Source organism: Quercus lobata, chromosome 4 (genome assembly GCF_001633185.2).
Source record: "Quercus lobata isolate SW786 chromosome 4, ValleyOak3.0 Primary Assembly, whole genome shotgun sequence".
NCBI classification, from domain to species: Eukaryota; Viridiplantae; Streptophyta; class Magnoliopsida; order Fagales; family Fagaceae; genus Quercus; species Quercus lobata.
Window position 1 is genome coordinate 95336205 of NC_044907.1, and position 27574 is coordinate 95363778.

The window sequence follows — 27574 nt, forward strand, 5'->3', positions numbered from 1 at the left end:
TCTCGTGGGTCCCATATGCAGCAGGAGACTGGAGATTCAAGACCGCTCCCTCCATGCGACAATTGTATAAAGTCTAAACGAACTATTTGCAATCGGAGTAATCAATTATTCTGCTTAGTAAAATTGTATTGAACTAAAACGATCACCAATTATCCACTAACCATGCCATCCTCTGTTTCCATTTCCCTTGTGATATTAGTTTGGATTACTACCATCATAATCATAAACCATGTGGGTAGTGCGAATACTTCTACGGTTGCAAAACCTCAATCACCGCCACTAGCCCAGGAAGCAAAGGCTCTGAACCAGACTCTGTGGTGGTGGAGGAGGAATGAAGAAAATATCTCAAATCTTTGCAAGTGGGACGGTATCGTTTGCAATGATGGTGGAAGCGTGATAGAGATCAACTTAAACTATACCATTTGGTATGAGAATGCCAAGTTAAATTTCAACTTCTCTTCTTTCCCAAATTTGGTCCGATTCAAGCTAGCAAAAATGGGGCAATACGGGAGCATCCCACCAGAGATTGGTAGTGTTTCTAAACTCACTTACCTTAACTTATCTTGGAATAGTCTTTCAGGTGAACTACCTCTCTCACTCGTAAAACTCACTCAATTAGAGAAGCTTGATATTTCTTTCAATCAAATGAGCGGTCCAATTCCCTTACAATTGGGAAACCTGAGTAGTCTTGTTGAATTAAACCTGGGTGGAAATTCCTTCAGTGGTTCAATCCCTTCAACTCTTGGTCTTTTGACTTGTCTCACTCGTCTTGATTTACATTCAAATCAAATTGACGGTACTATCCCTTTCGAAATTTATAATCTAAAGAATTTGACGGCTCTGCATTTGGGTACAAACAATCTTTTTGGTCCTATTTCTTCAAAAATTGGAAACCTGAAAAATGTGGTTTCTCTAGACATTTCTAATAACATGGTCACTGGTCCACTTCCTCGGACTTTGGGTTGTTTGACAAACTTGACCCTTATCTCTCTTGCTTCCAACCAAATCAATGGCTCCATACCCCTAGAAATAGGAAACATGAGAAAGCTGAGGCACTTGGATCTCCATAATAATGGTCTTGCTGGCCTAATCCCTTCAACTATAGGGAGCTTGACCGAATTGGTGTTTCTGGATTTTAGTGTTAATAATTTCGTTGGTTCAATTCCCCCATACCTGGGTCATTTTGCCAATTTAAGATATCTGGACATTCATTCAAATCAAATAAATGGTTCCATAAATTCAACGATTGCAGATTTGCTGTTTTTAGAATATTTGGATCTATCAAGTAACTATATATCTGGAATCATTCCGCAAGAGCTTAGTCAGTTAGCCAAATTGCGATATCTTAATCTTTCCTTGAACAAACTTTCAGGCAACTATTTTTCCTCAAACACAATTTCTGTTCTGGATCTGTCCCACAACAATCTGAGCAAATTTTTCCCATTTCACGATTGGCATTCTTTGGAGAAATTGTTTTTGAGCCACAACCAATTTTATGGAAGCATTCCGCCTCAACTTCCTTACTCATATAATTTAACTACCATCGACCTTAGTCACAACTTGTTTAGTGGAAAATTACCCCCTACCCTTGGGGACCTCAGTTTCTTACTACGCTTGGATCTCAGCTTTAATAATCTCACTGGTAACATTCCCAGCACTTTTGGTTCAATATACGAAATGAATTTGTCTTACAACTCTTTGGAAGGTCCAATCCCAGATAGTTTTTGGAGATATAATACACTTGAGGCAGTTCTAGGCAACCCGAATTTATGCCATGATCACATCTCAGGATTACCTAATTGCTCCACATGGATTAAGAAATTCTCAAGGACTGATACAATTATTCTTTTCACGGTTATCCTTGGATTCTTATTGCTTGGAATTATTGGAATTGCTTTCCTCTCTCGTCAGAAGGAAATTAGGAACAAACAACATGAGTCTAAAGCAATGAGGACTGGAGATTTATTCTCAATATGGAATTATGATGGAAATATTGCATTTGAAGACATCATTACAGCAACAGAGGACTTTGACATCAAATATTGTATTGGAACTGGTGGTTATGGTAGCGTTTACAAAGCTAACTTACCTAGTGGAAAAGTTGTTGCCCTTAAAAAACTTCATCGTTTAGAGGCTGATGAGCCATCTTTTGACAAGAGTTTCAGAAATGAAGCAAAAGTCTTGTCTGAAATTCGTCACCGTAACATTGTGAAGCTTTATGGGTTCTGCCTACATCAAAGATGCATGTTTTTGATTTATGAATACATTGAAAGAGGAAGCTTATTTTATGTCCTAAGCAATGACATTGAAGCAAAGGAGTTGAATTGGAAGAAACGTGTGAACATCATTAAAGGCATAGCAAATGCTTTATCTTACTTGCATCATGATTGCATTCCAACAATTGTCCATCGAGACGTAACCACCAGCAACATTTTACTAAACTCAGAATTTGAGGCATTTGTTGCAGATTTTGGCATAGCTAGACCCTTAAATCCTAATTCCTCCAATTTAACCACACTTGCTGGCACCTACGGATATATTGCCCCAGGTATTTTTTTTTTTTTTACATACACAAACACACACACTGTCAAAAAAACACGAGATTAATTATTGATAATATGCTCACATATTTACTAGAAAGATTAAATTGCTAATATGTTCCCAAGTTGCTGACTAACTGTCATACAATAGTAGAATACTGCTAACAGGTTACACCTTCCGAGTAGTATTGTTGTGCTCACACTTTATTTTGTTGTGTTTTAGAACTTGCTTACACCATGGTTGTGAATGAAAAATGCGATGTCTATAGCTTCAGTGTAGTGGTGCTAGAAACAATAATGGGAAGGCATCCAGGAGAGCTAATTTCCTCATTGGCATCATCATCCACTCAACATATCATGCTGAAAGATGTCTTAGACCCTCGCCTCTCACCTCATATCAACCAAACAATTGCTCAGAGTGTGGTTCTAGTTGTAACGCTAGCATTGGCAGGCCTACGTTCCAATCCCAAATCCCGCCCCACAATGAAACAAGTATCACAGGAGTTTTCTGTTCAAAGGTCACAATTGCCCAAGCCCTTTGCTGAAATTTCAATGCAACAGTTGATGAATCAAGAAATTTATGTTATAGAGAAATAATTCTAACTTTTTTCCACCAAAAAAAAAAAAAAAAAAAGAGACAAGATTTAGGATACGTTTACTGATGCAATCCCAACAAGATAAGTAATCTATTTTCCTTCTTTTTTTTTTTTTTTTTTTTGGGTGAAGTAATCTATTTTGCTTTGTATTTTGTTGTAGCTATCTTAATATATTATCAAAATGAATCATGTCATCAATAGTAATTACATAATTGCAATAGCATTTTTGTGGACATGAATGAATAATATACCCTGAATTCCATCATTTATTATCATTAAAGTTTTTCTTTGAAAAATCGGATATTTAGGGTTTAAAAATCAACTTTCAAGCCTATTTTGGTGGTTCCAATTAATCCATTCAAACAACTAGTCCGATTTTAAAAACTATGGTTTTTTTTTTTTTTTGGTATTATAATAATAATATCCACTCAAGCTCCAATATTAGTGGCTCAATAATAATAACGAGATAGAAAATCAAGATCGTAATTTCTTGATCAAAAGGAGCATTAATAGTTATAATTGGCATAGAGTCAAATAGTAATCTTATAAATGACTACACACGTAAGTTTACGACTATCTCATATGTTAGTTTGATAAACACGCCAATTGTAATTTGGCAATAACATCATGTGGAGATTGGAGAGTAGTTTAGGGTCTGTTTGGGATCTGCTTATTTTACTAAAATTGAAAACTTTTTACTGAAAATACTGTAAATTAAATTAAAAATTAGCTAAAATAATACCAAGAAGTGCAATGAGACCATGAATAGTAGAGAAAATAAGCTGGCTTTTTAATTTGAAGCCAAAGAGTCTATTTGAATACCGCTTATTACTAAAAACTGAAAATACTATAGCAAAATAATTTTTAAATGTGTGAATAGTGTCATGTGACCAATTTTAAAGTTATTTTTGCTAAAAAAAGTACTTGCAGTCCCGTGAACAGTGCACGGACCCACAGAAAAACAACCCAAACACGTAACGCAAGCTCAAAAACGCTATCCAAACGCAATTCAAACAACTAGTCCGATTTTATAAACTATGTTTATTTATTTATTTATTTTGGTATTATAACAATAATATCCACTCTAGCTCCGATATCAGTGGCTCAATAATAATAACGAGACTAAAATCGAGATAGTAATTTCTAGATCAAGAGGAGCATTAATAGTTATAATTGGCATAGAGTCAAATAGTAATCTTATAAATGACAACTATTTCATATGTTAGTTTGATAAATACGCCACTTGTAATTTGGCAATTACATCATGTGGGGAGTAGTTTTATCCTAACTCATTATCTTTTTTTTCTTTTCTTTTCTTTTTTTTTTTTCTTTTTTTTTTGAGAAGAACTTAACTCATTATCTTGATGAGTAGTGAATGGGTAGGAAAAACTACCTCCCTACTTATGTTACATATGTGACAATAAATGTCACGCTTTTCTATTTCACTCATCTACAACATGATCGATGAGTGAAGGAAAGATATTTGCGGATTCCCCACCAATTTAACTTTCTTTACTCATTTTAGAAAGAAAAATTAAAAATTCTAGAAAACACGTCCTTGTATTCTTTCTTGTAATGGATGGACAAAAGTGTGCTGCCCAACTAAAACCCACATATTTTCCTTGTGTGGTAATTAAATTACTATGAAGCTTGTGTACCCCCACGGCCCATGCCACTGGCTCAATTGGTATTTACAACATGTGCTTAATTCATGACAAAATTTTTGCACTTTGTGTGTGTGTGTGTGTGTGTGTATATATGTCGTTATTGTGCATTATGTTAGTTACAGGCTTAAGTCTTTTAGGTTGGGTGGTGTATCTATTCCATGTGTTATATTAATTATTCAAGAAATCTCCCCAAGATGTTTTTCTAACCAACAAGTGTTATCAGATCCAATAGTTAAAGGGTAAGTGTTCGTTGGTGAGTTCCACCGAGTACAACAAGGAAGACTCACATGCCTCCACCCATGGTTGAGAAAAAGTTCTATTAGTGGTGAGTCAATGTGACTATGTATCAGTAACTCTCATAGTTGTGCAAAGTAGACTCCCATTTTCGCCCCAAGCACGGTCGAGTAAAGGGCACACTATTGGTGTTGCTAATGCATCACACTTGGATTTCTAAGAAAAAAGTTTATGTTCAAAGGTGAAACTAACTGAAGTTCCACAAGTGACTTGGTAGCTAGAAGACTCACACATGAAGAGGAAGATTTGTTATAGTGTTCACGTGTGAGCGATGTGGTTGATTATGTAATGAAGTCACACATTCGATACTAATGAGAAGATTAGGTAGTTAATATAATATTATTAGACCTAAACTCACGAGCTTAACTCTTTTAAGTTAAGTGATGACTCTATATATAATATTAACTAACTCCCGTACATCTTTAGCAAGCAATAACTTTATTTGCTGTGGAAGTTCCAAGTCTTATAATTCCTTCTTTTTGGGCCGGTGAGGAAGCTTCAAGTCTTCAAATAATTCCTTCTTTTTGGGTTGGTGAGGAAGTTCCTAGTCTTAAAATAATTCCAATTTTTGGGTCTTGGACTCTTGGCATTTTCAGGTGTTGGATCTTCGGCTACCTCACAAGCAATCAAGGGAAGCCTTGATTTTTGAGTGGTGGGCCGAACTCCCCAAATGAACCCAGTAGATCATTTTGTGACAAGCCGAACAACTCATTTTTAAACAATAAGTACTTGAAAGCATCGGCAAATTGTTTTATCGCAAAAATTTTGACTCAGAAGCATGGTTGTCAATACCGTACCGTACCGGCCGTACCGGCCAGCAATCCGGTACACTCGACCCCCCTGTTTCGTACCGGAAAAAATACCGGCCGTACCGGCCAATTTCGGGCAATACCAGCCGGTACCGGGCGTACCGGCCGGTACAGAAAAAAGTTTTTTTTTTTTTTAAGTTTTGTAATTTTTGAATTTTTGTTAGGACAAAATGGTAACTTATTTGTATTAACTTATTAGTATTATTTGTTTTCTTAGTATGCAATGGTAACTTTTAAGCTTTCTATTTTATTTTTTTTATTTTTTTTCCCTTTTAATTGATACTAAAGTCTAAAACCATGAATAACTAGTTCTAAATTGAGGAAATGTTTTATGGTAAACTTTTATATTTATTATAATATATATACACAAACACATACATATATATATATATATATATATATTTATATTTATAAATATAAAAAATAGCGGTAAATCCGAAACGGTACACCGGTATTGACCGGTATCCGAAATATATCGTACCGGTGGCCAAACTGGTACGGCCTCCGGTACGGTATTGACATCCTTGCTCAGAAGTGTTGGTCAGAGGTGCAATTAAAAAAATCTAAGAGGATCATCAATTTTTGATAATATCAATCGGAAAGGTGCTAGAAGAGACTAAAAAATCCGCTTTATATATGCTCTTTTCATTTTTTATTTTATTTTATGTGAATGCTCTTTTTACTAAGCATGGTTAAACTTTGATAAAAAGAATCTTTCAAAAAGTTGGAATATTTCATTATTAATATTAACAGAAGGGGGAGTGTTATTTTTTTCAAATTTCAAGGGAGGAGTGTTTTCTCCTTTCAAGTTTGGGAATGAGTGTCATTTTCTTAAACCTTAAGGGAGGGAAATATAATTTGCCCTAAAAATAATGGTTATAAGAGCATCCTCATTAGGTAATGCAAGATGCATTGTACTGTAGTAATAAAACACAAAACATCAAAAACTTTTAACTACAAATCAACAACTTCCCACTACTTTCAGCTTCCTTCTTCTACAAAAATACAACTACTTTCTCTTCCACCAATTTAAGACCTTTTGCTGAGAAAACTATTACTACCACAATTACAAACCTATTTATACACCTGGATTGATTTTCTCAAAAAAGTGTGCAATATTTACTAACTAATACACCCGTTAAAAAATAAAAATAAAAAATAAAAAAATTTGGTGAAATAACCCAATTTTATGACCGTTGATGCTCTGTCTGTTTTTGTTTATGGCCAGTCTTCTACGTTTTTTAGTTAATTTTTTTTAATATAAAAAAATGGATTTGGATTCTAATTAAAAATATAGGCTATAATTGAGATGTCTAAAATAATATATTGTTCAAAATACATTTATAATTGATGTTGCTTCATATTAAGCTTTCAAAATAACTGGACTTTTCAAACGATGTTCATAATGTTAAAAAATAAAAACAAAGAATTTTGCATAAGTATTAGGTTTTTTTTTTTTTTTTTTTTTTTTTTGAAGTATTGCGTTAGTTTATTGTTTAAATTTTAAATCTGTCTTTTTTCTTTTGATTAATGTATTTCCTTTACCCAAATAAAATTATAAACAATAAATAAGAGGACAGGGAAATCACTACAAGAAATTTGGCTATTTTCTATGGTTGAAACCATTGAAAAAAGAACTAAAAACCATCGAAAATACTATTTTTAAAGGTTGAAATGATCGTTGAGAACCACCATTAAAAACTATGTCGAGAACATTTTCTACAATCCATGCAACTGTAAAAAAATAAAAAAATAATAATAAAAAATAAAAAATAATGTTACACTTTTATCAATGGTTAATAAATGTCAAAGTAGATTCTCAAAATAAATAAATAAATGTCAAAGTACTATTAAAAGCTACTGAAACATATACACATAATGGTGCTTATTACTTTTTTCTACATGCACTCAACCATCGATAAAGGGTATCTTGAGATAAATTTCAATGGTTTGTAAACGTTGAAATAAGTAATTTCCTTAAAATAAATAAATTTGAATGTGCTTGTAGATACCAAATTTTGTACCCATTATGATTTAAGCCCCCATTTCCCAATAGTGGTAGTACTCTAAAGCCCAAAGTCGATTTAAGGCCCAATATGGTGAAAATTAACTTAAGGAAAGTAAATCTGGAAAATATAATTTATTTTTGTAAGAATAAAACTATTTTTGGTAAAAAAAAAAAAAAAAAGGCCACAGAAAACCCTAATTGTGCGCATGCATACGCATGCTTACTACATGTGCATGAATGTACAGGCATGCATATGCAACTAGGGTTCCAGAAATTATGTAAGGAAAGCTTTTTACACTTAATTCTGGTTTGGAATGAATCCCACATCATCCGAAACCACCCCAAACTCCTATTTTTTGGCTATATAAGGCCATAAAAGCAATTTTTCAAGGGAGGACGAAAACGGTAGTAAAACACACAAAATTCACTAGAAAATAGTAAATCAAATAGAGAGTTTTTCATAAAACATCCTCAAGTCAAATTTTGCTTGATTAGGACCTTTTCTAATCTTGATCTTTGAGTTTTGAAGTTTACTAATCCATTTTTTATTTTTTATTTTTTTGAGAAACAATCCATTTTTGATTTGGTTGTAAATAAATTGACTGAGAGGAACGGTCGAAATCAAAGCTCTAAAGAGTTCTAGTGTTGAGGTAAAGGTTCTATCTTTGGCTCTTCGCTTTTCTTTGTTTTTCCTTTTTTTTTTTTTTTTTTTTTTTTTTTTTTTTTTTTTTTTTTTTTTTTTTTTTTTGTATATATGTTTTAATGCCTTAATATGTTTTTTTAGTTCAAATTTACATAGTGTTTATGTCAAAAGCATGCTAGGTTGTTAGATTTCTTGCTTTCTGTGTTTTTCTATTCTAAATTTTTGAGTTAGGTTTTTGGGTGTGTATGCATGCACATGTTTCATGCATGCATACGCATACTCGAAGTGTGCGTACGTATACCCTATGTATGTACATGCACACTCATGCACAAAAACCCTAATTCATTCCTGATTGATATTTTCTTGTTTTCCTTACATGTTTAGTCTCTATTTAACCTAGTTTACATATCTTTAAGTCTCTACTTCTCTGCTTTGTTTTGCTTTGTTTGTTTTGATCTCTTTGATGCTATTAAGGGTTTAGATTGCTTGAATACAGTGAACATACATATACAATGAACATGCATTGATGCATAGGTGCTGTGATGCAATAGGGTAAGTGAGGCAAGTCATGCATTATCACATGAACATGCATTTGATTTGGATGATGAATATGATATGATTGATGAACATGAATAAGCTTGATTAAAAACCTTAGTTTTGGTGCTTAGATATCTTGACATGCTTGTTTGAATCTGCTTTATGATGTTTCTGCCCTTGGTAATATGTGCTTAATGCCATGATAGATTAATGCTAGGCTTGGGATGATGATGCCATGTTAGAGTGTGTGTGAGTTAAAATAACATGTTAAATTTGTCTATAATGAGATTAAGATTTGGAACATAATGAGAGGAAGCTAACCCACGAGTCGAGTGGGATTAGGTGCCTAACACCTTCCCATCCCTATACCTAAACTCCAAACACTTGCTCTGGTAAAGATCAGTTATTCCACAAAAGGGCACTATTTTTCTAGTTCCTAGACCTAATTAGGTGACGACACTATTTACACCCTCTACCATTGTCCACCCTAGGTTAAGGCGTACTCACCCAAAAAATGGTTGCGAGCACTTGCATCAACAGTGCTCTTTCACATTGATCAAACTTTAATAACCTAATTCAAAATATAGATGTAAACACAATTGTGCAATTCCAAATTGAATTACAACAACCAATCAACTACTTTTTTAACTCTAAAAAAAAACTGTACAAATCAACATAACTCAACTACTCTGTTTAATGCCCTACACATTTTTTTTTTTTTTTTTTAATTTGAAACAGGAATTGCTACATGCTACACAAAACCTTTTTTGAATAGTACACTTAAAAGTATCTACAATAGCCAATACTTGTACACTAAAATGTATTGGAGAGTTCTTGTTTTAGATCCTCAATCGTAACCATAGTCCCACTAGAAACTGTAGAAGGAAGCTCAAAAAACACCAATCTCAAAGGAAAAAAGCCTACATTGAGAACAAAATGACCAGAAATACTAAACAAAAAGAAAGAAAACATACCTTCTCAAGGGGTGTTGCATAATTTGCTACATGCCTTCATCACGATCAACACCAACTTCACACCTTCTCAAGGTTCTATTGGCATCAAAAACATCATCTTTGTCAGATGCTCTAAGACAATGTGCCATCCTATAAACATCCCAATCAGATTAGAGCAAGTCAACCCCATCATCTTCTTTCCCCTTTTGCTCTAATAACAAGCCAACCATGGCAAAATAACTCTTTCCATGCACTTAACTACTCCACATAAATTAAATTGCAATGTATTTATCAAATCAATAAAAGAATAACACCCCCCCCCCCCTCTCAATCAAGGTCTTTCTTTAAGCCTTAATAAAAGAATTCAAAAAAGTACTTCCACCATCAGTACAATAACATTTTCAAGCATGACTCGTGCGTTGAGAACTAAAACCTGCTGCAAATTAAGTACAAGCTTTGCTTTCAAATCACTGATACACAAAATGGGGAAGCCATCATTCCATCTTTTGACTAATATGTTACTCATCAAAATAATGATCAATGCACTCTCACTTTGGGTAGAAAATAGAGGAGGAGAAACCAACTTTCTACAATATCTATATACTTAGATATTTATAACAAAGTTGTAAGGTGCCAACATATTGAACCTCCTTCTGTTTTTCTTGAAAATAATAACACTAACCACTCAATTTAAAGCACAAAATCAGAAGGTGGGCCTACCCCCAATGCACACTACTTACAACAGGGTTCTGAAATGCATAACAAGTTTTTGTTAGGTCTCACAAACTTAAACCTATCTCCCAAAATTTGACTCATTACATTTAGCATAATAGACTAGCAAGAGAACCCAGAATCAATCAAGTACAGAGCTTAATCACCAGCCATATTGCAGTAGCACGAAGCCTATATAAATTCTCATTGTAGAGATAAAGAGATGTTGAATTAGAAACAAGCAACTCTATATAATATTGAATTAGAAGCAATATTCCCAAAGTTAATATAATATTCCCTAAGAGATATTGAATATTGAAAACTGTTCCTAGTATAATATAAATTGAAAACTAAAGTAATACATTGAACACACACAAGACACAAACCCAATATGAATCCAAAACTAAAGCTATCAATAATTGACCTTCTTGTTCCTAATAAAAAATTAAAATTCAATGTATAAAATGTTCAATCTATCAGTCAATAATTAAGATTCAAGAAAAGAATCAATTGAATTTAAGAATTGAAAAACAAAGAAATACAAAGATTGAAAGTTAGGTTTTTAAAGGAGAATGAGAAATAGGATTCACCAATAAACATATAGAATATACCTAATCAAAGATTTTTGATAGGGAAAATTGTGAATATATAAAAGATTTGGATGTAATGGTACTAGCTTGGTGAATTTGAAACAAAGCAAAATCAACAGAAGCCAAGCAATCTGTTTGGTTGTCGAGAAAATAATAGAGAAATAGAAAGGTTTTCTCAGCAACAGAGAGAGAGATCCTGTGAGGAGCTGAGTTTGCTGAGAGAGAGGAGCAATAGCGAGAGCGAGATATAACGCTTTTGGCTTGTGAGTTGTGAGATTTGTAGCTTTTGTATAATCTTATGGTTCTTCATTTTCAATATTTACAAAACCGTTGATAAAAAAAATGTCTTATTTCCACATTGATCAAGCCGTTGATGAAGAAAAATCTGAAACTTTTTTATTTTTAAAACTTTAATTCAATAGTTATGCCAACAGTGAAAATATATGTGCAAATTTTCTTGCTTTTAATGCACTGTTGCATGCAAATGTAGAAAATTGAAAATTTTATCAACAGTTTTTAGTGACTGTGGATAAAAATATGTTGAAAAATGTCAAGTTGTTTGTAGTTAATGGTTCCTTCTTAAGATTATAATAGGGACTGGTATTAATTGTATTTAAACCAAATTGTAATTAATTCGATATAACTACAATATGTTAACAATAACGTAGTATTCTAACATTATCAGAATTCAAAGAAACTAGAAGAGCTAAATGAATTACATGAATCCAGAAGTCCAAGTAGCAGTCCAGAAGTCCAAGTAGCCGTATAGCTGAAGCAGAAGATCAATGACATGTAGTTTAAATATAAAAGCTACATGTAGTTTAATGCTAGTTAGTGGACATATGATGTGCACGTGTTTTACTTAGCTGTACTTTTCTGTTAGTTAGTTAGGAAGTTTGTTAGATCAGATAAGTTAGTTTTTGGGTTTGTTTTGCTGCTTAAGTGTTACTATAAATATCTGTAATTATCACAATTATACGCAGATCAAGAAAATCATTTTCTCAATAATTCTCATATGGTATCAGAGCCTTCTTGCTCTATTTCCTCCCAAAATTTCTAGGGTTTGTTCTTGAGAGTCTTGAAGCTTCGTCAATGGCGGAAGCAACGAATACTTCGTCTTCTTCCTCTGTGCAAGATCCTGCACTTGTAGAGGATATCTCAAATCCTCTGTTTCTTCATCACGCTGAGACCTGGAGCCATGCTTGTGTCTGAACCGCTGATTGGCGAGAATTATCATGCTTGGGTTCGTCCAATGAGGAAAGCATTGGTTGCTAAGAATAAGTTTGGTTTTGTCAATGGTAGTATTACTCTCTCTTCGCCATTGATAAAAACTCCAGCAGCTGTTGATGCTTGGATTCGATGTGATAACATGGTAGGTTCTTGGTTGATGAAGGCTGTGTCACCTCAAATTCGAGTGAGCATCACCTACAGGGATACTGCTCTGGAAATCTGGAATGACCTCAGGGATACACATTCTCAAGGGAATGGACCTAGGATTTTCCAGCTTCAGAAAGATATAGCTTCAATGTGTCAAGGTGATTCTTCAATCACCAACTATTTCACTCAATTGAAGCTTTTCTAGGATCAACTCCAGAATTTTAGGCCTACTCCTACTTGTTCTTGTGGGAAGTGTACCTGCAATCTGCCTCAGAAGATTGAAGATCTTCGTCTTCAAGACTCAGTCATGCAATTTCTGATGGGACTCAACGAGTCATACTCTCAGATCAAAGGTCAGATCTTATTGATGGAACCATTGCCAACCGTCAACAAAGCCTACTCTTTGTTGATTCAAGAAGAGAGGCAGAGGAGTGTAGGGATTGGAAATTCTGTTCACATAGAGTCTACTACTCTTGCAGTGAAGGGATTTGATGCTAATTCCAATCCTAATTTTCCTGCTTTCTTTGCCAATTCTGGTGATTTTGGAGGAAAAAATTCCAAAGGTAGAGACAGACCTATATGCACCCACTGTGGGAGGCTTGGGTATGTCATGGAGAAATGCTTCAAACTACATGGCTTTCCTCCAGGATTTAAGCCTAAAGGCAAGAATTTTAGGGTGAATCAAGTCAATGTTCAAGAGGCTTGTGCAGATGATGATCATACCTCTGCTAATTTTCCTTTCACTCAAGAGCAATGTCAGCAATTTTTGACTATGTTGGGGACTCAAATGCAAGCTGCTCATCTTAATTCTGGTGACAAGGAAACTCAATTCAATATGGGGAACAAGGAAACACACATGGTAACAATGTGATCAAGCCTAATCCATTTGTATCTTCTTCTTCCAGTGGCATAGATGCTCTCACCATGGCAAGTACTTTTAATCATACTTGTCCTAATTTGAGGCATTCAGTCTTTTCTGCCCAAATCACACATAGAACTGCTTTTGGTGGTAATGTTTGGGTTATTGATACTGGAGCAACAGACCATATAGTGTATTCTATTAATCTGTTGACTGATTTTACTGCTGTTAATTGTATGGTTGCTCTTCCTAATGGTGAAACTGCCTTGGTAACTCATATTGGTTCTATATGTCTCTCTGAAAATCTTGTCTTAACCAATGTACTTTGTGTCCCATCCTTCTCGTTCAACCTTTTATCAGTTAACCAGCTCACCAAGAAAATGCATTGTTGTCTCATTTTCTTGTCTACCTTCTGTTTCATTCAGGACCTCAATTGCTAGAGGACGATTGGTGTGGGTGAAGTTCATGATGGGTTGTATCTTCTTCAACATAGCCCCTCTGATACTTGTGCCATTCCAACTCAGTCCCAGGCTATTCCAAGTTTTCATTCTGTTTTCAATTCTGTTTTTCATTCCATTTTTAGTCCAAATAAATCTCATGTTGTCAATAATGTCAAAGTTCCTTTTTCTGTATGGAATTCTAGACTTGGGCATCCCTCTGATGCTAAGATTTCTGTTTTGAAAAATGTACTTCCTGATCTCAATTCTGTCTCTAATAAAATCTGTGAAATTTGTCCTCTAGCTAAGCATAAAAGACTTCCTTTTCCATTTCATAATCATGTCTCTGAATTTCCCTTTGATTTGATACATTGTGACATATGGGGTCCCTATGTGGCACCTACAGTTGCAGGTCACAAGTATTTTCTCACCATTGTTGATGATTGCACTAGATCAACTTGGGTGTATCTTATGAAATCTAAGTCTGAAACCAGGTCCTTATTACAATCCTTTTATACCATGATTAAGAATCAATTTGATAAGTCTATTAAAGTCTTTAGGACTGACAATGGACTTGAATTTCAAATGAATGAATTCTTTAAACTTCATGGCATCATTCATCAGCATAGCTGTGTTGCTACTCCACAACAAAACTCTGTTGTGGAGAGAAAACATCAGCATATACTCTGTGTTGCTAGAGCCTTAAGACTTCAATCAAATATCCCTATTGCTTATTGGGGTGATTGTATCCTCACTGCTGTTCACCTCATCAACAGACTCCCTTATCCTCTTTTGAACCAAAAATCCCCTTTTGAGCTTCTTTATAATAAACTTCCAGATTATTCCCATCTCAAAGTGTTTGGTTGTTTATGTTTTGCTTCTACTCTCTCTCACAATAGAGGCAAATTTGATCCTAGGGCTCTTAAGTGTGTCTTCTTGGGGTATCCTTTTGGGGTTAAGGGTTATAAACTTTTAAATTTGCAGACTAGATCTTGTTTCATTTCTAGAGATGTTCTTTTCCATGAATCTGTGTTTCCATTTCAGTCTCTTCCTGCTTTTGTTCCTTTATCTCAATCTGACCCCCTTTATCATGACTACTTTCCTGATGCTCCACCTCTTCCTATCACTGATTCTATTCACCATTCTACTCCCATATTAGATACCTCTGTTCATGTTGATTCCACTATTCTTGAAGAACATTTTGTTGATCTTCCTGAGGAGTTGTCTGTTTTTGTTCCTAATGACATTACTACTCCTATTCCTGACCTTCCCTCTTCTTCTTTGTCCACTGAATCTGTCCATGTTCTTCACTCCCTTCCAGCTGGTCCTGTTCCAACCACTCTTGGTCCTAGGAAGTCTACTAGAATCTCTAAGCCACTTGCTTATCTTCAAGCTTACAAGTGCCATGCTGTTTCCACCAAATACCCTATTGCCAATTATGTTTCTAGTCATAAACTTTCCCCTTCTTACTCTCATTTTTGCAATAGTATCTCCCAAATTCCAGAACCTCAGTTTTACCATCAGGCAGTTGGTGATCCTAATTGGGATGCTGCCATGGCAGCTGAAATTCAGGCTTTAGAACTTAATAACACTTGGTCTCTTGTTCCTTTGCCTCCACATAAAAGGGCTGTTGGATGTAAGTGGGTATTCAAAATCAAATACAAGTTAGATGGTAGTGTAGAGAGGTACAAAGCAAGGTTAGTGGCCAAAGGTTATACTCAACAAGAGGGTTTAGATTATACAGAGACATTCTCTCCTGTTGCCAAGATGGTGACTGTTAAACTTCTTCTATCTTTGGCTGCTGTGCAAGGCTGGACTCTTCATCAATTGGATGTTAACAATGCATTTCTTCATGGTGATTTGCATGAAGAAGTGTATATGTGTCCTCCTCCAGGCCTGCCCAGCAAGGGGGAGCTTGTGTGCAAGTTGAATAAGTCATTGTATGGCCTTAAACAAGCCTCAAGACAATGGTATTCAAAGTTTTCAACAACTCTACTGCAACATGGTTTTCTGCAGTCTAAGGCAGACTACTCTTTGTTCACCAAGCACTCAGGAGCTTCTTTCATGGCACTTTTGGTATATGTTGATGATATACTTGTTGCCAGCAATGATCCTCAATCTGTAGCAGACCTTAAGGTTCTCTTAAATAAGGAGTTTAAGTTGAAGGATCTGGGCATTTTGAAATACTTCTTGGGTTTGGAAATGGCTAGATCTGAGAAAGGCATTTCTTTATGCCAGAGAAAGTATGCTCTTGAAGTGATCAATGATGTGGGAATGCTTGGGTGTAAACCTGTTAAAACTCCCATGGAGATAAATCTCAAGTTAAGCAAAGATGAAGGCAAGTTATTGGCTGATGCTGGTATGTACAGAAGACTGATAGGCAGGTTGCTGTTTCTTACCATTTCTAGGCCTGATATCACCTACTCAGTACACAGGTTGAGCCAATTTATGTCTAAGCATAGAGAGCCTCATCTCAGGGCAGCCTATAGAGTGGTTCAATATCTTAAGGGTACTTCAGGACAAGGCTTGTTCTTTTCCTCTCAATCCTCTTTGCATATCAAAGCATTTGCAGATGCTGATTGGGCTGCATGTACTGATTCTAGAAGGTCCATCACAGGTTACTGTGTGTTTCTTGGTGACTCTCTCATTTCTTGGAAGTCTAAGAAGCAGAACACAGTTTCAAGATCCACGGCAGAAGCAGAGTACAGGGCCATGGCTGTTGCAGTATGTGAAGTGACATGGATCTTGTATTTACTTAAGGATCTGGATGTAAAACATAGTCAGGCTGCCTTATTGTTCAGTGATTCTCAAGCTGCTATTCACATAGGAACTAATCCAGTGTTCCATGAGCGTACAAAACACATTGAAATAGACTGTCACATTGTTAAGGACAAAGTGCAGGCAGGAGTTATAAAGCTGATGGACATTCGTACCCAATGTCAGATAGCTGATTTGTTGACAAAAGCTTTGAGCTGGAGTCAATTTTCTGGTCTTCTTACCAGGATGGGCATCTCCAATATTCATTCTCATGATGTCCATCCTGAGGGGGAGTATCAGAATTCAAAGAAACTAGAAGAGCTAAATGAATTACATGAATCCAGAAGTCCAAGTAGCAGTATAGCTGAAGCAGAAGATCAACGACATGTAGTTTAAATATAAAAGCTACATGTAGTTTAATGCTAGTTAGTGGACATATGACTTGCACGTGTTTTACTTAGCTGTACTTTTCTGTTAGTTAGTTAGGAAGTTTGTTAGATCAGATAAGTTAGTTTTTTGGGTTTGTTTTGCTGCTTAAGTGTTACTATAAATATCTGTAATTATCACAATTATACGCAGATCAAGAAAATCATTTTCTCAATAATTCTCATAAACATTGCTAAGGAAGAAACAAAAACAAAAACAAAAACAAAATTGTATTCACTTCAAACTCCAAAACAAAATTGTATTCACTTCATATCTTGTGAAGAACAAGGTATTTCCTTAAAACAATGTAACTTCTTTCTTTACCACACATTTTATCATATGTGCATTCTATTTTATGTGCAATATATGTATTCGACAAATTTTATGATGTGGCAATGGACTTATTTTAATATGGCTTCATTTTTCTCGTGCAATTAGTTAGTTTCAAATGTTATTGTAAAAAAATTGGAAGGCTCAACAAAAGACGCTGACTCATAAAATTCTTCATCATACACTGTATATGGGTGGATTGAACTCTTAGAATACAATTTTTTTATCCAAATATTATTTATTTTATGTGTTTGTTATATATTGTAGTCATGTCAATGGACAAAAAAAAAAAGAATAGAAGGTTAAGCACACACACAATGTCGAACACCCAGTTTGGGAATTGTTCTACAAATTCTAATTCTAATTTTGCTAAGGTTCAAAAATTAATCAATTAACAACCATAATAGAAGAAACGAAAAAAAAAAATAAAATTGGATGATATTTATGAAATGCTAGCCTTATCACACTTTGCGCATGCTCTAAGACTATTTTTTTAAGGTTTAGTGTTATAATTTTTCATTCATCCCAAATTGAGGTTTACGTATATGTTCCACAATATTATGCATTTAAGAATTACTGATATAGTCAGGAGTGTCATGAGGCTACAGCTTTGAAAAATGAACATATTCAAACATGAACATATGTTTTCAATGCTATTTTGATGTTCATTTTTTGGAGCTAGCCTCATGACACTCTTAACTGTATCAGTAATTCTCAAATGCATAACATTATTGAACATAAGCATAAACCACAAATTGGAAAGAATATAATACAAAAATCAAGAAGGTTGTTGTGGAGTTAGTCATGGATAGAGAAATTTGTGCAAAGGAGAAGTCTTCTGCAAGATCAAGTCTAATTGGGGATAAGAGCTAAGCTTGGTATAGCTTAGTAGGTTCTAATGTATGTAGGTATTTTGGGATAGGTTTTTAGGGTAAGATTCCTTGTGCTTATAAGGCTGTGTTTGGTTCAATGTAAAATATTTTCTGGAAAATAAATATTTTCCAGAAAATAAATATTTTCCGGAAAATAAATATTTTTCGGAAATGCTATTTTCAGGAAAGGAAAATATTTTCAAGTGTTTGGTTGCATTATGAAAATTACTTTGGAAAATATTTTCAGGTGTTTGGTTTCATTCTGAAAATGCTTATTTTCTACAAGTTTTTCACATTTTCTCAACTCCCAAACAAATTTTATAATAGAAAATTTCAATATATAAACTTAAAAAAACAAAACTCAGAACAAAAAACCATTCATCAAACACTGTATCCTCGATCAAACTGAGAGAGAGAGGAAGAAAGAGTGAGTAATTGAGGAAAATAGAGAGGCAGATCAAGAAAGAGATAGAGGCAATCGGTCATGGGTGGGTCGATTTAGAGGCAGCGGCGGCGGTGGCAGCGACGACGAGATCGAGAGAAAAAATGACGAGATCGGTCATAGGTGGTGGCGACGAGATCGTGAGTAGACGATCTGACCCAAATCGTGGTTGCATGCACGACGGCGAGGTTGTGGGTTGAGGATGACGATCTAGGCTTCACCGGTGTGTCGAGAACAAGCTCGGTCTTGGGTGGGTCGAGGACGAGATCGGTTTTGGGTGGATCAAGCTTGGGTCGATCGGGCTTGGGTGGCGGCGCCGATGGGTGCGATCTCGCCGGTGTTTCAAGTGGTGCGATCTTTCCGGTGCTAGGTGCGACGAGACCATGCTTCTGGTGTGATCTCCTTGCTGTTTCTCTTTCTCTCTTCTATTTTCCTGGGGCGGAATTCATTTGAAGGTAAAATACAAACGGAAATGGTTTTACAGGGTCAGAGGGCATATTTTACGGTCAACGGAAATGATTTTCCGTTTGACCCAATTTTCCTTGCGCACCCAAACACCTACATTTACAGAAAAGCATTTTCAGAAGTGATTTGAAGCCAAAACAAACACAACCTAAATGTTTTCTCTTGGTATTGGATTCTTCAAGAATGGTGATCTGAAATTCTCCCGGTGGGATTTTGCCTACAAGGGTTTTTCCCATCATGATCAAATTGTTCTGTCAAACTTTTTTTCCATAGTACTTAATTTACTTTGGTGATTTGATTGTGCTTTAATCTAATCTATATATAATTTGACTAATTAACCAACTTGAATAATATATTAATTAACTAGGGTCAATCCATAACCTACAAGTATTAGAGCCATGTTTTGAGGCCTACAATTTCAGTTTTTCTTGAGGAGTCTTGTACCTTCAATAAATTCTATTAGAAATACTGGATAATTGTATTATATTTCTCTTGTAATAACATATACAAGAGTGCCTTTATATAGGAAGCAGAGTGTGTGTAGTACAAGTATGTGTGATGTACAAATAAATTAAAGTAGACCTAAAGCCCACATGCCTATTACACAAAACATATATATAGCATACTTGTTTTTTTCCTAATTTACATGTAGTACAATCAAACTTATCCTTGGCCACAAAACCTAATAGGCCTCTAGAAGCTAATTGTTGTACCCAAGAAAAGGGTGCATGACCAAGACTAGAACACTAAAGTGCGAGAGAAGGTATGAAAGAAAATGCAGCAGCAGCAACAGACACAAGAGCAATAGGTTAAAGATGAAGGTTGTCCACCAAAAATATATGTCCATCTTTATGAGCAATCCCAAACTCTTGCTCCGTCCTTCAATCTTGCACAGTACACCTAGAGTAGTAAAAAATAAGGCAATAACCAAGTTTAGCTAATTGGCCCACATAAAACAAGTTATAGGATAGGTCAAGCACTTGGAAAACCCGAGGAATCGAAAGATTGGAGGTCGAAATAGAACCCATACTATTACCATGTATGGTGGAACTATCAGTTATATGAATACTAAGAAGATGTGGTGCAGGTTCAATTTTAGAAAATAAGGATGGGTGAGGTTTCATGTGATTGCAACTATCCCATTCAATCTTGCAAAGGACGAAGGTAGTGTCTATTCTTCAGCTATTCCCTTGAAAGAAATAGTAAGTGTACTAGGATGGTCATAGAAAATTTCCTATGGTGTGTGAGGGCGTGTAATAGCTCTGATGACACCGAATCTTCTTCCGAGATAGGTGACAAGATCAAAGCAGTAATGATGGTGGTGGTAGAAGGCAGAGACTTCGGTGTGGTTGACAGTGGCAAGGACGACAGTGACAACGGAGGTAGCGGAAGACACCAAGGAAGACAAGATTGCAAAGAGCACACCAAAAGGTCAAAGTAATGGCTCTGATACGATATTAGAAATACTGAATAATTGTATTGTATTTCTCTAGTAATAACATATACAAGTTATGGTTGATAGTAGTAGTGGCGACAACGACAAAAGGTAAGAACAACGGTTCTAATACCATGTTAGAAATACTAAATAATTGTATTGTATTTCTCTAGTAATAACATATAAAAATCACTATATGTTTCAAATTGAGATGAATAGAAAATTATGATACTAAACCAAATAAAAAATAAAAAAATCTCATTGCACACGCAAAGCACATGTGATAAGGCTAGTATATATATAAAAGTCATACAAAATAAAAATTAAGAGCAAGGAAATAAAAAAACACCTACTATTAGAATGTGATTTAAAATTTAAAAAATAAAAACATGAAAGGGTAAAATGGGCAATGACTGAAATGAAATCCTAATTGAAATTGAGGAAGGATTTGTTACTTACCATTGGATGATCATGATAGATGGGACCGGCGGTGGGAGCTTAATTTTTATTTTTTGTTTATTTTTTTCAGTTTCAGAGTTGGGATTGAAGAAGAGTTTTACTATATAAGAATGTCTCTGTATGCATTTTGTGTTCCGTATTTTATTTTATTTTATTTTTGGTTTTCTCTAAAATAAAGAAAGAAGATCAAAATACCATTAGATGATGATGATAGATAGGATAGGAGGTGAGAGCTTAATAATTTTTTTTTTTTTTTTTGGAAGAGTTTTAAATATTTCAAAAACAAATTAATTCCACTAATAGAATAGGATTTTGGGGAGTCTCTCTATGCAATTTGTGTTCTGTGTTTTTTTTTTTTTTTTTTTGGTTCTCTCTAAAAGAAAAGAAAATCAAAATACCTTGGTGAAATCTTCTGATTTTTGTGAGTCATTTGAAAAACTTAAGTCAAAGTGCATTGAGGAATCCTTGAAGAAAGGAGAAGATGCAACACAATTACTCACTGAAAGGATTCTAAAGGACTTTATACTATTTAGCAGTACCAAACGTAGGCCTCTGCTGCAAAAAGATTTCAACAATGGTTCTTGTTAGGTTCTAAGAATTTAGAATAATTGGCAAACCGTGAGCACAAACTTGTCTAGGTATAGATCTTAGATTCTATAGAGTTTATTAGACAATGCTCAAGGTGTTACAAGTCAGAACACAAGAAAATTCAAGCTGTAGAAAGGAGAGTTCAAATTCAATGAAATCCGACCGATCAAAAATCCCAGACATGAAATTTCTACGAAATTCTATTTCAACCCAAACTCTGCTTAAACTTTTTGGGTTTCAAGTGAAACACTTCTAGTATATAAAGGAAAACCCTAACTACATTTGCAAAGCTTTTAGAGACTTTAGAGGTGCTCTTATGAGATCTAAAAGGTATTGTGTCTTCCTCTTTCAAAGTCACTACTGGAAATCATTCTCATATCATTAAATCCAGTAGATCTAAAGTTGTTGCAACAAGATCAACAACTACTAATGATCTAAACCTTCAAGGGTGGTCTTGGAGTTACAAACTAGAGAATTTGTGTTGTTGAACCCTTGAGTAGGATCTCAAAGTCACAAGCAAGGCTGCTTGTTTTGGTGTAAATCTGAGAAGAGAAGGAATCTATGAATTCGGAGCTTGCATGTGGTCGTGTCAATAAGTTACTACTGGAGGTAGCAATAGATTTAGGGTTAAATTTGATGGTAAAAACTTCAATTATCTTATAGTGGATTTACTTTACCTTAGGGATAGTTAGGTCAAATCCTCCCCAGGTTTTTACCTTGAAATGGTTTGTTTCATCGATTTTTCTAGGTCATCATATCGTGGTGTAATTTATTTTTCGCTATTTTGCATGATATGATTTACTTGTATTTAACCTAGATCTGAATAATTAATCTAAGTAATCACTTGGTTAATATATTATGTTAAATAATATGGTTTAAGGGGTCTAAACGAATAAACAGTTCTAATTCTAAATGTTTCACAATAGAAAACACTCCCAAGAAGCCTAGGACTCAGCGTTCACCAAAACCTTATGCTAATGCCAATGGTGAAACTCTAGTTATTTTATCAAAGTTTGAAACTCGTGGAGATTTCAACATTTCACAACAGAAAATACTCCCAAGAAGCCTAGGACACAGCGTTTGGCTACGCCCAAACCTGATACTAATGCTAATGGTGAAACTCCAATTATTTTATCAAAGTCTGAAACTCATGGAGATTTCAACAACAGTTCTAAGTCTGAATTTTTCGCAACAAAAAACACTCCCAAGAAGCCTAAGACTCAGCATTTGGCTTCGCCCAAACCCAATACTAATGCCAATGGTGAAACTCCAGTTATTTTATCAAAGACTAAAATTCTGATTGAAGGGAAAGTGCCTATAACTAAGCCAGTCAAGAAACTGCGCTTCATCATTGATGGAAAGGAATTTAAGAGTCCTGCTAAGCATACACATACTAATGTTAGCAAAATAATGAAAAACCACAGCCACCAAAGAGAAGGAGGAGTTCCAATCTGCATGTGTCATCACCACCACCAGACCTACCTGCGGATATCATGAATCGCATTAGAGAAATGCACGGAACCCAGGAAGTTTTTGTCATTCAAAAATCCCTTTATGAGTTTGATGTGAAACGAGATAAAAATAAGGTATCCATGCCTTTAAGCCAAATCAATCCAAATTTCTTAAAAGAGACAGAGAGAAGCTCTTGATTAGCAAAAGCCCATTGGAGTGCAATTCGTGGAGCCATCTAATACGGTCTATACGATGGTTTTAAGGCAATGGTACATGCCTAAGGAATCAGGGAAGAAAAGCTCTTCATAAGTTCTAAGAATAAATTGGAACAACGTGGTTGCAGCAAATGATCTAAAGATTACTACTGTGGTCTAAATTTGGTCTTTTCGAGTTGCTAACAAAGAAGATCTCTGCGTGGCTGTTGTTGTGGTTGATAAAGGGTGGAGAAAAAGTAGCGGCAATAGTAATGACAGAGAGGGAGGAAGTAATAGCAGCCGAGGAAGTGGAGTAGGCAGTAATGGCAGTAGCAGAGATGCCGAAAGCACTACCAACCAAAGTACAAATATGGAATCAACTCCTTAGTCTTGTCACGGAGATATACAAGGTTTGGTCATATTTACCATGTTAGAAATACTAAATAACTATATTGTATTTCTCTAGTAATAACATATACAAGGTGTGGTTGACATCGGTAAAGATGACAACCATGTTAGAAATACTTACAATATAACATATAGAGATACACTTTAACCTAAAAAGCTTAAACCCAAAGGGTATGTACTCAATTATGCTATATTAACTACTTATTCTTTTCATTATTATTCAATGTGAAACTTCACTCAATTATGCTATATGTTATATGAATTTTCTCTATGAGATGGCCAAATGGGGCACTTTTAAAACATCTTTGTTGTTAGGCTCTAACAGCTGTAGCATCAATGCATCATCACACTCTAAAAAAAGCAATGAAAAATCCCAATCTGTTTTAAGAAGTTGTTAGTAGCAAATTTTTGGACATCAAATTTAGCCCAAAGCCCGTCATTCAGGTCCACTAACCTTGAGATAAAATACCATAAATTGTTATGTCCAGCCCGCCAAATTTTATCCCAATGGCCCATGAATTTTGCCATTGAAAAGAATCTAATTTTGACCATACGTATTTCACCCAGGCTTATTACACCCACTTGTGAGTAAAATGGTTCAAGAAAACCAACCCATGGAAAGCCACTAACATTGTCACGGGTTAGTCGAAGGCCACTAGAAAGTGAGAGGTAAAATTAAATCCCATGGACCTAGCTAGCAGAGCCCATGAACTTGGGCTGATTGAGTACATGGGAAAAGCCGAAGATAAGGGCCACAAAAGCTCAGTGCCAAAGTCAATCCAAATGAGCATTAGGACCACAAGACTAATTGTTGAGAATACTTGAGATTGATTTGCTAAGACCCACAAAGAACTCATAAAAAACCAAGCATTACCTACAGTGTAACAAAGCCCCACCTTTACACCATCCTTTCTCTCATCAAATCAAAAATAAAAGTGTCACTTAACAAGGGGCTACTTGGACTTTCTGCTCAAGCCTCAAGCAAATTCCAATGAGGATCTTTCCTCTTATGTAAATAATTTTAGGGTATCTAAGTTAGCCCCATTATGACCTTTATACAAAACAATGTGACAACTATTGAGAAAGTGTTCTGCTTGAGTAATTTTTAGGTACTCTTGGAGCATAGAAAATGGTGCTCCCTCCTCTCACATTTATGGTGAGGTCTGCTTATTAAATTTATGGAGAGGTCGGTTGTTCAGCCTAATATTCAATGGCCTCATCTGTTCTCCCCCTCATTCAATAGGTTTTAACTAACTCTAATACAACCACTCAAATTCAAACCAAAAACTTTAGTGCTCACACAACCACTCAACCCACTTGAATCCACTTGATTATTATACACAACAGAACACTTTGTTACATTCAGCAGATGTTTGAGATGCATATATGTATGAGTTCTGGAATACACGAATAGGGATACCCTTTTTCTTTAAATCACACACCCTCTTTCCTTTATTTCTTAGAGCTAAAGGATATTATCCAAAATAATGATAATATGTGATTACTGCATATATTGCAATGGTTTTTTTTTTTTTTTTTTTAATTTTCTAATTTACTATTATTATGTTTCTATCCATTGGTTTTAAATATAATATATTACTAGTCATTAACCTATGCAATGCACAGAAATTTTTTGCATAAATATATAATGTATTATGAAATAAACGATATATTAATTAATAACTTTGTTAGTTTTTAGATCCCTATAAACTAGATTGTTTAACCTAATTAATTAACAAAGTGAATACTTAGGTTTATTATTCAAATCTAGGTTAAAACAAAACAATTATATTATGCAAAATAGCGGAAAAGTAAATAACACAATGATATGATGACCTAGGAAAACTAAACCGGTAAAAAACATGGGGCATTTTAAGAAACGCTGCTATTGTTTTGGGTTACAACAACGTTTTTAGAAAAACGTCGTGAAAGGATCACTCTTTAGCGGCGTTTTTTAAAAACGTCACAATATACTACTTATAGTGGCGAATTTAAAAACGTCGCTAAAAAAAACGCCGCCTAAATCCAGATTTCTTGTAGTGGGAGGATTTAACCTAGTTATCCTCAAGGTAAAAAAAAAAAAAAAAATCCACTATAAAGAATTGAAGTTTACAATAAGACTTAGACCACTAACATCCTATTGCTACCACATGTAGAACTTACTAACACGACCACGTGCAAGTTCCGAATCCACGAACTCCTTCTCTATTAGGCCTTTGCAACACAAGCTCCCACACTTGTGACTTTGAGACTCCACTCAAAGGTTTTGGATTTCCTTAGACGTTGATCTTATATGCAGCAACTTCTACAACATCGAATCTTGAGATTGTTCAAGGAATAACACCGGTAGAAGACTTTAGAGAGCTTTTGGGTACACAACCCTAGATCTACAAAAGAGGTACACTCTTCTCTCTTTGAAAACCCTTATAAAAACGTGCTTAGCGTTTCCTTTATATACTAGTAGTGTCTTACCTGAATCCCAATACGTTTAAGTAGAGTTTGGTCTGAAATAGAATTCTGCAAATACGTATTTCGATCAGTCAAGCTTGTCTTTCGATCGATCGAACTAGGCTGATTTCAAATTCTTTTTTTTGTAGCTTGTATGTTCTTGAATCTTGGCTTGTATCACCTTGAACATTATCTAATAATACCTATAAACTCCAAGATCTATATCTAAACAAGTTTGTGTTCACGGTTTGCATTGTTCTAAACTTTTAGAATCTAACAAAGTTTAATAAATAAAGGTCTGTGATTTGGCCCATGGGATAAGGTCAAATTCGGCTCAATTACTAACACATGACATGAGGAAAAGTAAAATCTATTAGGTTAGACTAAGTTTAATTCATATTTCTTAATCCCATACAATACATGGGAAAATTTTACATAAATGTATAATGTGTAAAATTCAAAGCTAAAATTTATAAATAAAAAAAAATGAAAAATATATGACTACATAACAGAAAAATATAAGAGAAAGATGGAGTTACTCTCAAAAGACTAATCCATGGCTATAGTTGACAGGTTTAGTTATTGCAAAAACAAAACCCAAAAAATCAAATCTTAAAACTTCTAAAAAGCTAAAAATATAAAAGAAATTTAATATACAAAGTTTAGTAATTATTGAAATAAAACAAAAAATATATGACTATGACTACTCTACAGAGAAATATATTGAAATGCGTGTTACCTCAAAAGAATAATTTCTGGCTATAGCTGTTGAAATCTATCAAAATTTTTCAGATTTTGGAAAAAAAGTGGAAAAATCAAAGAACCAGATATCAAAACTTCCAAAAGTCCAAAAAACTAATAAAGAAAAAGATGATTTAGAGCAAAGAAATTATTGAAAAAAAAATACATGACTACACAATAGAGAAATATAAGAGATAATTAAGGTACCGGTTTAAGATATTGTAACAATAAACCCAGTAATTTAGAAGTTAAAACTTTCAAAAGGCCATAAAAATTAGCAAATCAGAAAATTTGGAGCCTAGAAATTATTGAAATAAAACAAAATATATAAGGCTAAACTATAAATAAATGTAAGAGAGAGATAAGGTACCCTCAAGAGAACAATCCATGACTATAGCTATTGATATTTAGCAAACATATTCAAATATTGTAAAAAAATGAACCAAAAAAATTCAAATATTAAAACTTTCAAAATGCCATAAAAATTAACAAATCAAAAGATTTAAAGCCTAGAGAAATATATGACTGGACGATAG

At 34.6% G+C, this 27574-nt stretch overlaps 1 protein-coding gene and 1 long non-coding RNA gene across 2 annotated transcripts; one reads left to right on the top strand and one right to left on the bottom strand.

Annotated features, from left to right (window-relative positions):
• Window positions 1-84: 84 nt before the first annotated feature.
• LOC115984241 (MDIS1-interacting receptor like kinase 2-like) lies at window positions 85-3174 on the top strand. The gene is made up of 2 exons (XM_031107210.1): window positions 85-2548; window positions 2764-3174. The coding sequence occupies exons 1-2, from the start codon at window positions 163-165 to the stop codon at window positions 3135-3137; spliced, it is 2760 nt and encodes a 919-aa protein (XP_030963070.1). The 5' UTR covers window positions 85-162; the 3' UTR covers window positions 3138-3174.
• LOC115984250 lies at window positions 3006-11637 on the bottom strand. Its single transcript, XR_004090447.1, has 3 exons — window positions 11370-11637; window positions 10069-10197; window positions 3006-3081 (listed from the first exon to the last, which is right to left on the bottom strand). It is a non-coding gene; the product is annotated as an uncharacterized LOC115984250 (long non-coding RNA).
• Between the last annotated feature and the right edge of the window lie 15937 nt (window positions 11638-27574).